General features: G+C 49.5%; 1 protein-coding gene across 4 annotated transcripts in view; it reads left to right on the top strand.

The window, feature by feature from the left end:
- The window catches only part of trio (trio Rho guanine nucleotide exchange factor), a 299147-nt gene that overhangs the window by 125509 nt on the left and 155526 nt on the right, over nt 1-18112 (top strand). For all 4 annotated transcript variants that reach the window (XM_075677244.1, XM_075677243.1, XM_075677245.1 and 1 more), the window contains exon 36: nt 5856-6079. In XM_075677244.1, coding sequence (XP_075533359.1) covers nt 5856-6079 — 224 coding nt within the window. The remainder of the gene's footprint in view (nt 1-5855; nt 6080-18112) is intronic.

Raw genomic sequence — 18112 nt, 5'->3', positions numbered from 1 at the left:
GTGCAAAAATGCTTCATTCATCGTTTTAAATAAGTACTCTTGGTTTTAAATAGCATAAAATTTATATTTTTTGGTTTTGTGTTTTCACAAGTTCGCAGCACGCGTTCTACAGCTTGCGCGTGCAGTGCAGAACTGGTGGACAGCGATCAATCGACGGTGACACACAACGCTCGAACACCGTCGCTAGACGCTCGGCTATCTCACTGCTGACAATAGAGAGGTTTAGCTTGTCCGGTATTCCGGTAAAACGCAGGCGGATGGGGCATTGAGGCGTTGCGGCAGCAACACGATTATGCCAGTGCCGAAAATTTACACCAGCAGCGAAGAAGAATACGCTCGGTTAATGCAACATTAACTGTTTCTGTCTGTTTGAGCACTGCGCCACCAGGTGGCTGCACCATGCAGACCGCTCGACCGCTCACGTTTACGCTTCCGCCCCAACACCCCGGGCGTCCGCCTGCGTTTTACCGGAATACCGGAAAAGCTAAACCTCTCTATTGATAGTTTACGCTAAGTTGACGGCGACAAATGTTTACGTTGAAGGCTTCTTCTGCAAATAGCTTTGTTGCGCGCACTTTTCTGATTACTCCTGAGAATGGTTTTGCTTCATCTCTTCACCCCGTCCGACGAAAAACGCAGCGACACAGTATACGAACACACCCGCCGCTACCGTAGGCACCAGTCTTTGGAAAACTTTCTCACCGTAACTTTACTCGGGAGTGAAATAAAACAACATGGAACAAGCACGCAGGATGTGTGTTCGCAGCGGTCGCCGCGGCATCCTGTTTTCAGGCAAAGCGTAGCGCAGCGCCAGCGATGCTCGCTGCAATGTTCTTTCACCGGATCACGGCTCAGAATAAATGCACGCGGCACAAATGGTGCATCGTAATCTCGCTGTAATATTTCCGGCATGATAGACCATCACAAACAGTTCTGGAATTCACTCTGACGAGGGGCTGAAGCACACAGCTGACGCGACCTCGCCCAGTTCGAAGCGCGGGCGGCCATCTTCTCCGTCGGCGGGGTCACCGGTCGTCTGGCTCATGACGTTTGTCCAGAGCGCGCTCCCATTGGTGGATGCTCGTGTGCCTCCGCCTCGGAGGAGTAAACGCCCCATTTTTTCTAAAGTTGTATCCGACTATAGAAGTAAATCAGAAAGCTGTGGGAAGATTAGCACTAGGTGCCCACGGGAAAACCACAAACGAAGCAGTATGGGGAACCAGCGCTGGATAGGCGGCGCGTCGAAAAGAGTGCGTTGCACGCCGCCCTGGCGACGAAACGCGGCATATTCCAGCCACACAACCAGACGACACACGCATACGCAGCCGTATTATAGTTCGTATGTTTCCGTTTTCGCGCCGCTTCAAGTGGAGTTTTTGTAAAGAAGCTAGCGCCATCAAGTGAAGAAATGACGAAAGAAGCTTTTTAAGCTTTATACATTTTTCACAGTGCGTCGCGGCGAGCACGTGTGTTTCTTTAACGGTTGCGTCGTGTATCGATGCCATGCTTGTGTGGCTGCCTGCCTCGCAAATCTAGCAGTTATGGCTCCGGTCGTGCTGCGCTATGGTTTCGGAAGTATTTGTTGGCCTGAAGATATTCCATATTTCTCTGGCTAGACATAAAAAATTCTGATGTTACTTCGCCACAGCAGTCAATGGAGAAGAAAGCTTTATCGCATCAGCTGACTCGCGCAAGCAAAGGTTTGAGTGCTCGGCTGCTTGATCCGTAACAATTCTGGCTACATTTAGCACTAATTACATTAATTTGCCGGATGCATCTCAGCGCCGAGTCCTCATCCGCATGCGCATATTTATAAACACATAGGTGGCTTAGTCGCGCGTGCGCCGGCACTATGCGCATACAAATCGTATTACAAGGCAGCTTCCCTCCTACATAATTCTTGGTAATGAATGGATAATTTTTACCTTTCGTATCGTTCACTTGGTGCGGTGGCGTTGGAAGGGGCTTGGCGGTGGCCTTGCGAAGGAAAAATGGTACATATGCCGGATGGTGCATGCTATTGCTCATTTTGTTTCCGACGAAATACCGACAGCAGATTCTGCTGTTTGGTACTGTCTGCCATGGCTGACCGTCTTCACTATCGAATAAACCAAGGATACACGCAAAATTTGATTTAGAAACCAGCCCGACACCGCTTGACAGGGCGACAAGACGGGAGCTTACTCCGCTCGCCTGACTGCTTGGATCCAACGCCGCCTCCGTTCTTGTTCGTAGGGTTTAGATGGAAAGACGCAGAAGGATACATCCTCCCTCATCCCGACTTAGTTGTGGCACTTGTATACGCAATAGTATCGTCGGCGCCCTTTTGTTTTCCTTCGACTTTAAGGGCACGCAACGCAATTTTCGTCCGCGGGGGAGGCTGCATTGTGCACGTTCTGACCGCCAGGGCGGCGCTGCAGGCGCCGTGAAAACTCCAGCGCTGGTTCCCCATAGACCGTTTCATCGGGCGAGGAGGATAGGGCGCGCGGAGAGCCTTTCCTCCTCTCTGGCTTGGGCGATCCGGCGCGGCGCTGCTTGAAAGTATTGCTGTCGCGTGCTGCGGAGCGATTTTGAGATGTTTTAGATGGCATTTTGTGAAATTTACGCCGTGTCCGTTCATATAAGGTCGTCAGGGAAGCCTTTCGGTGCATCGGTAACTACAGTAGGCGGAAATATCTTTTGGGAGCGCAGAAATGTGACGCGTTTTATAAGCCGCGGTGTACGCACATTATCAGTCGCGGTGTGTGCATGTGTTGTGAACTATCTTACTTATATCGGTTTTAATTCAACAAAGAAACCCGGTGTCTCTGTATTAGCAGCATGAAATGGTAAATCTGCTCAATATCTGATCGCTTGGAGTAGGGAGCAAAGCATAAACATAAGAGCGTGTGCTCGTGCACGGCCAACCTAAGGCAACCACGAAACATCTAAGCGGCAGGCGCAATCAAATATTTGGGATGCACCGGCATCGTTCTCGCGCATTTCAAGTCTAGTAGGCTTCAAATTACCATATGGCTACGCTAGCCTTCCTGCATGAGGCCGATGGCGCTGCTCAACACAGCGATCACTGCGGTTTGTGAACCAGCACGGTACATATGTAAGCTGTGCGCTTCGGCATTGCCTTTTTTGCCTGCATACAGCCATAATATATGAAGGATCGCATAAAAATAATGCGATGCCTATTTCTGAGGACAAAATTTCCGTAATGCGTGTGAGTGCGTCGTAGTGAACGGAACAAACACAACCGAAAAAGAAATTCGGTTATAATCCTCTTTCTCGAAAAAGCAAGAGAAAACGGGCTAACGCCGCAATAGGGCCTCGCATAGTCACGCCGCACAACGTTTATAAATATATAACCGCTGATGCGGTATGCTTGGACCATGCGGTATATAGAACAAAGATATATGTAATCCAGCACTTACCACTGCTTAGGACGCTCGCGCAGTTCGTAAACAGTCCCTTTGCTGGACAAGCATAATTCAGACTGTAAGGTATGCTGCTATCACTTCCCAAAACTATTTTATTCAGGTGCGGAAACCTCACCCATCGAACCAAGTAGTCACGCAATGTAACCTGCAGCGAACAGATTGAACGCTTGCCAATTAAAGTATAACATCACAGCTCCTATCGTAGCAGAACGGTACCCACGATCACGCTGTTATGATCGTCGCGTATGTTTCCGCAGCTTAGAAATAGAGGATAATACTGCACTAAGGTCACATTAGTCACTGGAACATTCAGAAATACACAATTCATCTCCGAGGCTGATTGCAGACTCGAATATGCGCGCACACATCGCGTTGCGTGTTCTGTCCACCTGAACGCCAGCAGAAATTCCGGCCATGATGCCTTAAACCATTTCAGCACGTCTCACAGAGCCGTTTACTACGTAGAAGACGCACGTCATACTGAACAGACCGCACGACCGCGAAAACAAACGCCAGAAACTGCCGCCAAGCGTATACCTGCCATGCAAAAGACCGCTTTCACCCAAGCCAGTATGGCGCTGCTCATAGGCGGCGCCACTGCGTTCGCAATATGGCGGCGCCTACGAAAAAACGGTCTATAGGGGGACATGGGCTGGGCATCGTTCGAAGCACGGGAAGCTCAGAGTGAAATCCTGTACGAAAAACGTCTGAGGAAATTGGACGATACCAGGTGGGCAGCTAAGGTATTTAAATACCTATACAGAAAGAGCGTTTACTCACAATGGCGGAAAAGAACTAGGAAGCCAACCAGTAAGTATGCCAGACACGAGGACGAAGAAAGACAGAGCATTAAACGACAGGTTAAAAACGCGGAAGGTAAAAATTGGATACATTCAATGGAAAAGAAGCATAGTGTTGAACTATATCAAGACTGGAAACAGCAGATCAGGAAGGAAGCGTTTTATGATAACTCAAGAGGCAGTGCCTTTCTCTTTGAAGCTAGGTCAGGATGTCTTAGAACGCGGAGCTATAAAAAGAAATTTGACGAAGAAGAAAACACATCTACTGTGTGTGGCAAATCTTTAGAAACAATAGAACACCTCATACTAAAATGTGATGGTATCAATACCGATGTCGATGCGGCCACAGTCACGCTTCCTGACGCCCTAGGGTTCAGAGATAATAATAGTCATGTAAATGAATATGCGGTGGAAAATCGCAAAAGGCGATTGGGGGATTGGTGGCTCAAAAGCGGAGAGGTGACAAGATTTAAAAGGGTAGGAAGACGTATTTAAAGAAAATCGAGAATTTTAATAACGCACAGCACAGGTAAATAAAAATAAAAGGCAAAATAAAAAGCTGAGCATGGTGGCAACTGCCATCACCCCGTTTCAAAAGGGACGCTCCTACCTTCCATCCATTCCATCCATCCATCCATCCATCCATCCATCCATCCATCCATCCATCCATCCATCCATCCATCCATCCATCCATCCATCCATCCATCCATCCATCCTTTCCTCCGATTCTATCCATTTCTCATCAACCGTCCCGCAGTGTGACCGACCCCGTCGACAGCGGAAGCTCGGTTTCGTACGAGCCAATGACGAAGGCTAGGGGCTATATGGAAAATGAAACGAATCGTTACATGACAGACGGGCCCTGTAACCGGTGTTTGTGGAGAGCTAATTATATAAATGCTTCTGCAGTAGCGTTATATCTATCGTCGTGACCTTCTGGAGGCTGCTCTGCGCTCTAGTGTGCTGATGTGCCACCATACGAAAACTAGATTTCACCCCCGACCCAGCCAACGTTACTCGGGTCCTGCAGTGACTGGGGGATTTTGCCCGTGAAGCAAGGATCTCCTTTTATTTCTGTTCCGTCTTTCCCGTAACATAGGCTAGCGTTTCATCGAGTTGCATAATAAAGTTTCTCCATACCGTTCAATTTCGAACGATGCAATACAATAGGGGGAAAGGGAGGGGGGGGGTCGAAAGACTTGTTCTGAAGTCTTGCGAATATACAGTGAGCGCACGGTGTTATGGTGATAAACGAACGATAAATTAGGGCAATGCAGAAGAGATAAAGCAGCCTTGGTTTATTTTCTAGTGTGTGCGCGCGTGGGGGGGAGGGAGGGGTGACATTTGAGCGGCCGCGTAGCGTCATCATGTTGTTTGCGTGACACAGGATGGTTAAAACTCTCCTTACGGAGATTTCGGTAATATTTAATTAACACGTACTGCGCATTTTCAGGTGTCTCCCACCAAAAAAAAAAAATAAAAAAAATAGCCTTCTTCCGTAAGGTCTCGTCTGTCGGCCTTACGTCGCACTGAAACGAGCCGCGAGACGTGAGCGAGCCAATTCGTCGCGCGTCCCGTAGTTGTGCGCAGCAGCAGCATCAGTGGCGACGTCTTTTCTCCCGCGCAGGGTGGCACGGACCCGGACGACCAGACCCCGAGCGGCAGCCAGGGCGAGCCGTCCGCGTTCACAGAGTGGCACGTCCCCCTGGCATCGCGCGACGGGCCCGGCGGCGGCGGCGGCGGCGGTCGTCGCCAGGAGCTGCTGCCACCGGCCGACCTGAGTCCCGGCGGCGGGGGGTCGTCCGTGCCGCCGCTACCTTCACCGGGCAACAAGCGCCGGGGCACTTTTCGGTGAGCGGATCCAGCAACTCCCTCCTCCTCCTCGCCGCGCTCACGAAACGCCAGCGCGCTCTAAACTACGCCGCGCGGTCCGGTGGGCGTTCTGGGTCGGGGGGGGGTCTCGAAATGCGCGTGTCGCGCGCACCACACAGAACGCTTCCCGCGAGCCGTACGTGTACGTGCAGCTCGAGCAGAAGGTGGCGGAATAAGGAGCGAGATGGGGGACGAATCGCTGACTAACGGCTGATACTTTATTGCTGGCTAAGTGCAGAAAGTGAGGCGAAATGCGCCGACGGAACATCCAGCGAAATGAACAAGAATAGAATCGCGCGTGTCAAAAGTTAGCCTGCACGGGTTGATCATTTCTACGCGTCATGTAATTCTTGAGGATCGCCTCTTGCAGATAAAATAATTCTGGTCCTTGAACTGGGGTATTCAGAGAGGTGGACATAACTTGCACGAGAAATCGAAACGCACGTATTAAAACATTTGCTAACTAATCTCTCACGGTAATGCCCAACTCGGGCGCTCTAGGTATTTGTAATAAATAAATAAATAACTAAATAAATAAATTCAGAAGTTAAGTTGTGAATTTTCGTTAGTTTAATCTGTGTTTTGATTTCTCGTACTAACAATATCCGCCTCTCAATAATCCGGCTCAAGGACAAAAATTGTGCCATCTGCCACAGGCAGTTTCTTAAAATTCCGGAAAACTTCAGAATGATAACCCGAACTGCCTTCTACAATGTTTCCGAAATGCCTTCAACGAAGTGCAGTCTGTGTATATCTGCCATTCTGGGTGAGGTGAAAATGTTACCTCAAGATTTTTTTTTAATTCATTACGGTGTCTGTTGTAGGGTTCCTTTGTTACTCCGGGCAAACTATAGCAGTGCATATCTTTCGCTTCGAGTAAGTCATTGATTGAAGCGAGAATTATTGCCCGCTTTCAAACACAAAACTTGAAAAAGAAGAAAACTTGGACAAAAATTACGCACAACCCTATGTGGAATGCTGCCCACTAGTCGCAGTCTCATTTCTATGAGGCAGTGAAGCTGTGCAAACTGTTAACACTTGCGAGCTTCACACGCAAAGCCTAGCGGTGTAGTTGCGTAATTCATTTCGCATACTGTGTTTTGAGAGAAACACAGAAGCGCACACATCAAAGTCCGCCGCAATAATCAGCATGTCAATGTGCGTGCGCTGAACCAGCATGTGTGTGTATACGTAAACAAGGGGACGCGTACTGTTACTGCGCAGAAGAAACAAGCAAAACGCGGTGCATTAAATTCGCCTGACCGATGTTCAAAATTGACGCAAACGTAGAGCACCACGCCCAATATTCCTCAAAGCTGCATGAAACCAGTAAGCTAAGTTTGCGCCATTGCAGATGCTTTAGGGGGGTATGAATCAGAATCAACGTGCTTCAACATGACAAATTAAAGAACACACGCCCGCAAGCACGTCGAGAAAATGACTCTGTAAGAAAACTGTTAGCGTTTGTTTTCATTTCCGCTTTTTGAACGTCTATAAACACTATTGTCGCCAAAAGCTTCTCTTGTACTTCGTTTTCGTTTTTCATAGACTGTTTTCACAGACTGCATAATTTCCTCAGCCCTTGTGGCAGTTTTAATTTTTTTTTTTCGTGCGTTCAAGTTGCTCAGCTGTTTCTTTTCAGTGACAATGGATATCATCAATAACGTTTGATTACCTTCAAAATGATATAATGTGTTGCATAAAAACTAAAAAGGTAAGCGTGTGCCATATAAGTCGTTCCCTGCAGCACATTTCTGCTTATTTTTTGCTGGTTTGGACCGCTGTATTGGACAACAGTCGAGCGACTACGAGCGAGCGAGCTGCTCAGAAAATACTTGTAACCGTGAGCGTGACAGTGGCCTGTGTAAGTGATGGGCGTAACGTGGTATTCGGTCACGTGTACAATTATAAAGCGTTTCTTGTTTTTGTACATGTCGTGTCTTTCGCGCATAAAGAAGCAAGTTTGCATGGTTGCGTGTTTTCTGGATTACTGTACTGCAAAACCGGCTAGTACAAAAGTTTTTTTTCCTTCCTTCGGTAGTCGCGTTTTCCTTCGGTAATCGCGTAATTGCTGCTCGTAGTTTTCGCTGTATCTCAACCGCTACGAACGCGTCTGCAAAATCTGCTCCGCTTTCGCGACCCGTGTGATCAAGAACCTGTTTGGGCAGGCGTGGCATCGGGAAGAGGCCGCGCCCGCTTCTTTGAGAACGACATGCGCGCTCTCAGCTTTCCCTTCCTGTGCTATTCTTTCGGCGCGAACAGACAGTGGGCGGTTAGTGGCAAAGGGGTTAGAAAAGGTATCCCCAATGGCGGACTGACTGACACGCTCTTAAAGGGACACTAAAGGTTACTATGAAGTCAAGTTAAAGTGATAAAGCAATGCTCTAGAATTTCTAAGGCGTCGATGTAATCGCGAGCAGAGCTTTAGTAGCCGAGAAATTGAGGTAAATGCATGACACGATTTGAGACCCCCTAGCGACATTCCGGTACTAGCCCGATGACGAAGGCACTCCTCATCATAATTTATGTCACTAGTACTCAACTACTCGTATTAAAAAGATCATTTCATTAGGTTATAAGGCGGAAGAAAATGCTACTTGTCTACTTCTGTTCGGTCGTAAGAAAAAATAATTTTGACGTTACCCTTCAGTAGTATGGGTGGTCGAAAGGTTTCGTTTTCGCTCGACTCTGCGCTCGCTAAATGAAATTCGCGTATTCTTAGGCGAAAGAGAAGACTTATGTTGTTACAGCTATCGTATAGACGCACACTGATTGAGGTAAAAAAAATATGAAGAGAAACGGACCAAAGGGACCTCGAATTTTCGGCTGCTGCCGTGCGTGCCGTGCGAATTTGAGGCAATTTGTGCGCGCTCGATGCTTTTTTTCTTTTCCTTTCTTTTTTTTTTATTTTTATTTTACGCTCCGACTGGCCGGCGCACGCCGTCTATGCCAATAGTGCGGAACTGGTGCTCCCGAGTTCCGGCTTTGCGGCGCTTTCGGCCGCTACCGTGAATTGAACAGCGATCTTGTCGCCGATATTGTTTGCAGGCCATCTGTAAAAAAAAAAAAAGCCTGGGATATTAAATTTTCCCGGTGGGCTGCGCCTCAGTTCGTGAAGTCGCAGTTGGTACGCTTTGCGCGCAGGTGCCACAGTAATGGCGTGCGAGCTCCTCGCGACGCACCCGTGGCATTTCTCGCCTTCGCTTTTTAGCCCGGAGAATGCAGTGCACGTATGCGAAAAAAGTTCCGCGTTGCCTCGTGCCAGCTGCCTGTGCTTGTTTCCTGCGTGAACAGTCTGTCAGGTGTTACGTGATGCTGTTGGAGTGTCAAATTTGGGTTCTTTCTATATCTGCCTCCCAATCTTGGAATAAACGAAAACTAATTTGAAGGAAAATTTGTTGCTCTACTGCAAGTAGCGCGCATAGTGCTTCGAGGGAACTCCTCCCTTCAAACTATGTTGAGCAAACATTTTGTCCTGAGGTGGGCTAGATCCGAACTGAAAATTGTGCTTTCTTCATTTTTTAAAGGGTAGGCCATTTCCGTTCTTTCTATTTGTCTGCGAAATTACGCTTGGATAGCCTACTTACGAGTGAAGAGAACAAAGCGGAATAAAACAAGGAAGCACTGAAAAAGCAGATCTATAGTACGGCCACAGTTGCTCGAGGAGCAAGAATTTGATTCGTCGAGCGCTCGCCATTTGATACACTGCGGCGCCGGCGGCCACTGCTACTCGGGAGAGAAATTCGGCAGCTATTACGCTAGTTTCTGTAAACCTCGTATTTCAACAAACAGCAGCAAAAGAAAAGTACGTTTTTTATAACTACAGGCTGTTCTTTTGGGCGCTCTCGTCTGGATGTGTCCGCGAAGTCTCGTCGTCGTAACACGTGCGCGCTCAATAGACAGATGTATGTATATGTAGCCTCGCGCCGTCGTACACTTATGCGCGTAGTGCTGACCGTGAGAATTGCCGCTATATAGTTTTATGCCGATTTACTTTATCTACGTTTTACGCATCCGCAACAAGCCGTAGCCGTTTGAGTGCGTGTGCGAGGGTTTTGTGCTGCACGTCTCCCTTATTCAAGGCGCGTGACTTACGACGGATGCGGAGAAAAGCCGTCAAGCGGGAATAAAGGCAAGAAGGCTGCCCACATGTACTGTCAGTTAAATAGCACACGTCATCGCCTGGCCTCGGGAGCATTGAGTGGGCAACTCCTTGGGGTAGTGCACTTGGAGTTGTAGGTCCAACGACCTGTCTGGCGCAGGCGTAACAAGCACAGTTTCCGTGTGGACAGCCAAGGAGGCGCCTCACCAGGTTTGACGAGGCGCGTGCAAACTCGCTTGCAGTGAGTAGGCCGCACCCTGAAGATCGCGTCTACCATGCATTACGCCGACGTACGCCGCGAAAACAGCTGCAAATTCGAACGAATGCTCGCAGGCCCTTCTTCTCGAAGCCCCCCCGCAAACGAGATGACGTCACACGCATGGCGCTCCCAGTCGCGCGCACAGCACCTACAGCGCACGACTATCAGCGCCAGCAGCTCGAGAATTCCCGGGAAACGATCAGCGCCTCGCGAAATGTGCCGCGAAGCAAGCTGGGCCAGTTGGTGGGGACACTGCAAGTGCGTCGTGCAGCGCCTACGCAGAAGGGAAGAGGCGAGAATGAGATGTCTCAACTTTGCTTTGAGGTGGTGTTTATCGCTAGCTGCCTCCGCTGCATGGGCAGTGTAAAACAGATCAGTGTCTTCTCCGTGAAGTTTCCGTTGGCCAATTCTTGTTGCAGCACGTTTCGCACCCTCTGCCTGCATGGTGGCAGTGTCGAGTGATGATGCTTCCGTATAAGCGTCCCGTGTTACGCAAGTACGTCTGCGCTAATTCTGTTCATCTCCTCCTTACTTTTTAAAAAGTTTTGTCGCAGCTAGCAGCTAGCCGTCATCGCGGTGGCGATCGATTCTTTCTCGGGAAGTCGGTGTGTATGGAATTCGTTATACTCGTACTTTATGCGTTGGCTACTAAATATAGCTACTCGCCGCGAGTGCTGAGGTGAATGCAGGGCGTCGGAGATGACCGTGGGAAATTGCAGACTGTGTCCAACGTTGGGGGCTCTCTACCCCCCAGCCGGGTGCCGCGGTTTCGGGCGGAGAAGCCCTGCCGCGGCGGCGGGATTTTTGAGCGGCTCCTAATGCCCGGCGGCGGCGAGCTCTTCGCGGGGATAATCCGTTTATCCCCCGCTGTGTTTGCCGGCAAAAGGCGCTCGCGCGCGCGTGCGTCCGGAGCGCGAACAGCTGCGTCCTTGATGGAAGGGGGGGAGGGTGCGTCGGTGATACTCGCCACTTGTTTGCCAGCAGGGGTTGTGTCTGGGCTCATTTTCGCGCCTGTGGGCGTGCGCGCTCCCGGGCCTGCCGCTCTCTGCCACACCTCCGTCGTATACCGTGCGGTGCGCGTTCCTCAAGTGACCGCTCTATTTTGTGTGTTTGTGTGTGTGTGTGTGTGTGTGTGTGTGTGTGTGTGTGTGTGTGTGTGTGTGTGTGTGTGTGTGTGTGTGTGTTTTGTGCGTGTTTCTGCGGTACTTATCGATTGGCTCGTGAATACGGGTGCGCGCGCGTGTAGCATTAGGCAGTTATATGTCAGACCGTTGCCGGTTACGGGCTGCAGCGCGCATGCGCGAATAACTGCATTCGTGCGCTGGGTGGCGCTGGTCACGTGGTCCTCTACACACTCTGGTGGCCGAAATCCTTTCTTCCTTTCCTTTTTGTTTTGGGCGCGCCGATTTTTTTAAAACATAAAATAGAGCATTTTGTTTGTTCGGCATGCATGAAAGTATTGCGTGGTATACGTGAGACGCATATTTTTCGCGCGCTGAGAATTTTCCTCGTGGTTTTAACGCCATACCGTTTAGGAGCTCGTGTCGCAGAGAAATCCGTCGGCGTCCCGCGTCGGACGTCGTGTCCGCGATAATGATTTTTGAACCGCTCATAGCCAGGCCATCCATGTGACGCAAGGAATTTACTGAACTAATTGAATTTCTCAAGCTAAAATACGTGGAAAAATCGTAAACTATCACTTGCGCACAACCTACAGACATGATAGCTCTCGGATTGTAATTTGACTATACGAGAAAACATAATTATGTTACGTGAAAACTCAGACACCCCATTTTTAGCGTTTCGCCCATTCACAGACCAGGGGTGCGATCGGAGATGGTTGTTCGGCGCGTTCGTTCGGTTACCGGCGCGCGCGATTGGCCTACTCCGCGCCGACGTCGCCAGCCGCGGGGCGCCGCCCCGTTTTTGGTGACGTCAAAATGACGACACGCTCCTGTCAATCATCCGCCCACCGAGCATTTCGTCCGAACGCGACGGGAGTTGAGAAGTTTGGAGCGATCATACGGCTTCGCATGGCGCGTCTGGTGGATTGGATTGGATCCAACAGGCGGCCTTTTCGGCTGCGATATGGCAGGTTTGAATCCAATTCATAGTTTAATTCTAGAAAATGGCGCTTCCGTTGGAAACTTAGGTTGTTGCGCTGGCTTTTCTAGAGGAAGGAGGAGAGCGGGTGGCGGTGCGAAACGCGTTTGAAGAGATGGCAGAAAGTGAATTCCGGCGTCGTTTTTGTTTCTCGAAACAAATAATTCGTTGGTTGTACAGAGAAATCGACAAGATCATCGGTGCCAGCGAGCCACTGGGATGCTGTCGCTGCCTCTTGAAAAGTGCGCCACTCTTCCCGTCGTTTTTTTTTTCTTTTTCCTTCTCGCTGTGCGCGACACCACCTAGGGACGACGCAAAGAACCTAATAGTTATAAATTGCAGTAGTCACACGTACTACTATTTGAAAACGTGTTTGGGCTTGAGAAGAAAAAAATACATTTCTTTAGATAAAGATTTAATTCACTTGGAAGACGAGAAACATTTGGTTTTGTAGTACACTGTTTGCAAGCAGACGACAAACGACGCAAGTAAACTTCCGGGGAGGTCACCGCTTCCTGATTGGCTGCTCTCTCCGCCCCGCTGTCACAAATTTTGCATACTGCAACTCTGTGACGTTGCAGCAACTGAACAGAACGCGTATCGAACAAAAATATCTCCGATCGCGCCCCAGCCGCGGCGTCCGCCATTTGCGCGCGCCGGCGCGCGGGTGTCTTGGGGACTACGGAGCGGCGTGCCCGGTTCCTTGCATTACCTCCAGCTGGTGCTCGCCTCCGTCGCATCGTGGCCCACGCAAGAGGCTGCGTTTCTACCACAAAGCCCGCCTTCGTGCATAGCGTTCGCGGCGAGCGTTTCGTTACATACGCTCCAATTACCGGGAAGCATGAGAAGCAGTCAGGGATCTTTGAATGCTATCGCTTTCCTCTCTTAAAGGCGAAGCTTAAGCGCCCTCCAAATTTTTGACTTTGCCATTCCCTTCTTATAAGGCAGTATCACGCTTTTTCTCCTATTTGCCGTCATGTATAGTATACCGTTACACGTCAAGATTAGCATATATTATGTCTGTTAACGTTAGAAGGCAACGGCGTGAACGACAAATGACTTTTGGCGGTATGCCTCCCATGAAATTAAGTCATGTCATCCAGAATTACATGCCTAAATCTTATTTCAGCGTTCACTTTCGCCCTAAATTTGCTTAGCTCAACGAGCTATGTTGTGCGGCACGGAGTCGGCTCTTGCATGTGAGGCGCACTTTGGCAAAGACTATCGTGAAGACACACGCTTCCAGCCATTTTCTTTCCCCGTTAGGTGCCCGCATCTTTGCTTACAGGCAAATGGGTGAGCGCACTCTGAAATGTACCTTGATTCGTATATTTGTGTGCATGTAATCGTGACATTGTTTAGCTTCATTCTCTGTCGTGAAAGACTTTAAAAAGAACGTTTGCGACAGATGCGGAAGTTTTCTCTTGCACGGCGAGCGTCGGACTTGCGTTTTATCAATTGTCGGAGCCCTTAGTCCTACGTTATTTTCGACTGGTCTTACCGAGATCCCTTATCCTCCATCTGCCCCAAATCCCATTCGGAAGAGCTGCCGAAAGGAGCGGAATCCTTCGTCTGACAAAAGAGAAAATTGTAACCGCGTGAGACTTCCGGCTCGCGGTGATCCGCACCCACCTTTTTGGTTCTGTTTTATTTCGCGTCATATTTTCCCCGCGATATACATCCGGACCGGCGTTGTCAGCCCAGATTCCGGCGGTTAGAGCCGTGTGTATGTACTTGCCTCCACAGCATTCATTTCTCCGAACGGCGCTTGCGAGCGCGACTGGCTGCAATCGCTATCGCCGTCGCCGTGCGCTTGACAGAACTTCGGGGCTCATTTCCGACACAGCCCTTTGCTTTTGCTGTACGTTATTGCTCATTTTTTTTTTTTTTTTTTGCGCAAAAGCACTTTGCGGCTGGGTCTTCCACCAACTTCCTCTGAGAGCCTATGAGGGAATTCACGCTCAGACAAAACCCGCGAGGAACAACGTATTACGAAGCGAGGTTAACCACAAACGTGTTTCTCAGTTGCTGCCGCTCGTGGATGGTCGGCTAGACATACGCGCTGTAAGTGGCGTTGTTCTGCCAGTTTCGCACGCAATCCATGATCTTCAGCCTTACCACCCCTTTCCCTATATAGTGTAATTCTATAGTAATAGTAAGTGGCGTGTCTAGAACGCAGGAGCGGCTCCTCCCAGAAAAGCGTCTTGCGCTTCGCCTTTGCCCACCGCGCTTTAACAAATATAGTGCCCTTACAAATGCCACTGTCCAGCAATAACCAGTACACCGCAGTGACGCACAACACCCACGAACAGCCGACACTGCCAAGTGTGGGTACGAACAAGACAGCTCGCAGCGCAAACATGTTGCATGAATGTGGGGTTAGTTGAAGGCTCTCATTGAAGGCTAAAATGAGCCCAATTTTGTGCGCGACAGTGACGAGCGACGGATCGGGCCGTCGCTCGGTCTTGAAGCGCGATCGCTCGTTTCTGCAAATCTAGAATTCGTCGCTCGTCTCCCGGAAGTGGTATGAGCGACTAGCTAATAGCGCGAAGCCGGAACTGGATGTACATCACTCAAGTACTACCGATTGTGGCACGGAACGAGCAAACGATTGAATTTTTATAGTGCAAGGATAAGAACTTACTGGAAGACATTCAGAAATATTTTATGCTGTTTTTTACAGTAAAACACATCAACTTAAGTTAATAAAGCACGCGTCACGCTAGTTTCGGCGCCTATATTGCTGCCCTCATACCGGCAACACCGGGGAGATGTCACTCGGAAGTCATCGCTCGCATAGGGTACGACTTGTAGGCGACGAGGTAACGCGAAAACCATCTCCATCGCGTCGCTTGTCGCTGTCGCGCGCAAGATCGCATTCATGGGGTTTATACTTCGTGTGTACGACCTCTTCGTAACCCCCCTCCCCTCCATCTCCTCCTTTTTTTTCCTCTCTCTCTTTTATGTGGAATAGTCTCGACGCACAAGATGTTTTCCTAGCCACAGCCGGACTGGAGTAGGCGCAGCGCCCGCGTGTCCGCGCGTGCTCAGCCCGGCCGTCTGTGGAGGGCGGGGGGAGGGGGGAGACATGTTCACTAAGGATAAGGAAGGACGGGGACAGCAGGACGAAGCGATTCGCAGGCATGCATGTTTCTTCGATGAGCGTTTGCCGTGCATTCCTGACCTGCCGCTGACCTATACACTCGGTCTCACCGGCTCCGTAGCCAATGCTGTGGTTTGTGTCAGCCAATCAATAGCGAGAGCCGGCCGCGTGCTGCAGAGAAAGGAGGATGTCTCGCGCATTGTGCGCTACCGTAGTCGGTGACAAGGCAAGAATTACAAACAGGCTCCACCCACAAGAAACGCAGTGCGCCTGCCGTTCACGTATGAAAGAGAGCCGAGCCAGATGGGGTTCGCTAAAATTTATATAGAAATTGTATAAAACCAGTTAGGTTCGCATATATCCCTGACGTCAAGCGGTATTATGTGTTTAAAACAGCTGTCTTTTTGTTTTTTTCGTACAGGTCCATCTGCCTTTGGGTTAGGGTTTAAGCATGAAACTTGAATGTCTAGGGTAAACTTTATTGTTGATCCTACTATCTCTGCTCAGCCAAAGTTCTTACTTTAGCTTGAAACAACGATCTTTTATCTTTTACTTAGCCCAGCATTTGCATTAGAAGCGCAAAGTCACTAAACTGTGAGCTGGCTCGGCTCTCTGTTTGGGGTGAAGCGTTTTTGTTGGTGGAGCAAAGTTTGAAATTCTTAGGTTGTCGCCGACTATAATCTTTCCATGACGCCTCAACCTAGTCGGCGTTGCTCGGAGGGCGATCAGAGGTGACATAGGAGGAACCATTTTTTTTGTTTTTCATTACTGGTTACTGACGCGACACGCAGCTTTCATTGCACAGCAAAAGGTTTGGTAACATGAAGAAGAGATGTGAGCTGCAGGCGCGAGTCCCTTGACGTGTACGTGAGAAATCTTACGGTGTCTGTGCTGCTGTAGTGACTGGCTGCTTTTACACTAAAACAAGGGTGTGCGTGCTTTCGTTTGAAATTGAACCAAAGAAAATCATTTATAGCAGTGCGCCACTTAAGTGTATGTAGACGTAGTTTACGCAGAGTGTTTGAAAATGTAGGGTAGTCTCTCCCGTTGTCGCAATCTATATCGAATCTTCTTTTTTCAAGCGCGAACTATGAAGCGTGTCAAATAATTATTTATTTTCTTTCACTTTAGTGAACGGTACACCGCTAGCGAAAGCTTTAATCAACCGCCATAGTCTGAGGCAACTGTGCGCATTATAGTTATTCTCCTCTTGTTTTATTTGTCCACCTTTGAGACTACTATTAGAGGGACCACAGAGCCCTGGTCACTGACTGCGTTTACGTATGACCTCAGTAAACGCAGTTGAATGACAGCGCCGTGTTCTGCAAAAAGACAACTTCTACGTCGAATAGCGCACAAAGTTGGGAGTTGTTACTATTTCTTTTTATTTCGATGGTGACTTTTGTTTCAGATCGCGCATCCGATACGATCATTCTCTCCCCCCCGATACTTCCGCGCTTTCACGACAATTTTGGGACTCCGGGCCGGCGCGTTGGACACGTTTCCGAGCTCAAGTTGCCATTAGCAACGAGAGGTGATTTTGTATCACGTTTTAGCCGAGAACCGCGAAGCGGCAGTGCCGCATCGTCGTTATCCTCCCCGGTGGGCCTTCAGTGGAGGAATTGATTTCGACAGCAAAGAAAAAAAAAAGTAAAAATGGGGGGCAAAAAGTGAGGAAACGAACGCTCTTGGTCGCCGCGGAGCATGCGAACCAATCTTTCGAGAGGCCGCGATGTCGGGCTAAAACATGATTGAAAAAAAAAAAAAAAAAAAGCCCACGGGGTAGTGAAAGCGGGCCGCGCCAATTTTGGCGCGTAATTAGTTTGCGCTGTGGGCGCGGCCTTTAATTTTCAGTGTCGCACATTCTTCCTCGTGCCGTCCTTGGGGGTGCTCTGCCGTGGCCGCCGATTGCTCTGCCTCCACGCGCGCTGCCGCTCGCGCTTTTCTCTCTCTCGCTCTTTTTTTTTTTTTTTGTCTGTGTGACGAGCGGGGCAAAATTGTGTGTCCTGAATTTCCCCCTGTCCTTTATTGGCACCGTTCGGGGGGCAGACAAGTGGATGCTTCATTTGCGTTTGCCGGGCACCTTCATTTTGTTCGCGAGTTTGAGTAGCATTCCTATTTCTCTCTCTCCCTCTCTTTTCCCCTCCGCTCTAATAGGAAATCGAAGCTTCTCCTGTGTGTTCCTCCCTGCGAGCGGCGCTCTAACCTTGAACTAGCTCCGTTTTGTTTTCTTTGGGGCCGCGACCGGAGTGCGATAGTGTCGCCGGGCGAAGCCGGACCCTTGTGCGCTTTGAGCTGTGGGTGTACGGGCCAACCGGGGACCACTCGCTCGGATGAGAGCCCCGTTTAATTTTGGCCCCTCTTGATGAACGCGGCGGTGGCTTCACTGTGGCAACTGTTTGCAATCAGCATGAAACGGAAGAGCGTCCTATTTACAGACCGCTG

This window comes from Dermacentor variabilis, unplaced genomic scaffold (assembly GCF_050947875.1).
Source record: "Dermacentor variabilis isolate Ectoservices unplaced genomic scaffold, ASM5094787v1 scaffold_12, whole genome shotgun sequence".
Classification (NCBI taxonomy): Eukaryota; Metazoa; Arthropoda; class Arachnida; order Ixodida; family Ixodidae; genus Dermacentor; species Dermacentor variabilis.
Note: the sequence above shows the minus strand (reverse complement) of the source record. Positions and strands in the feature narration are given on the sequence as shown.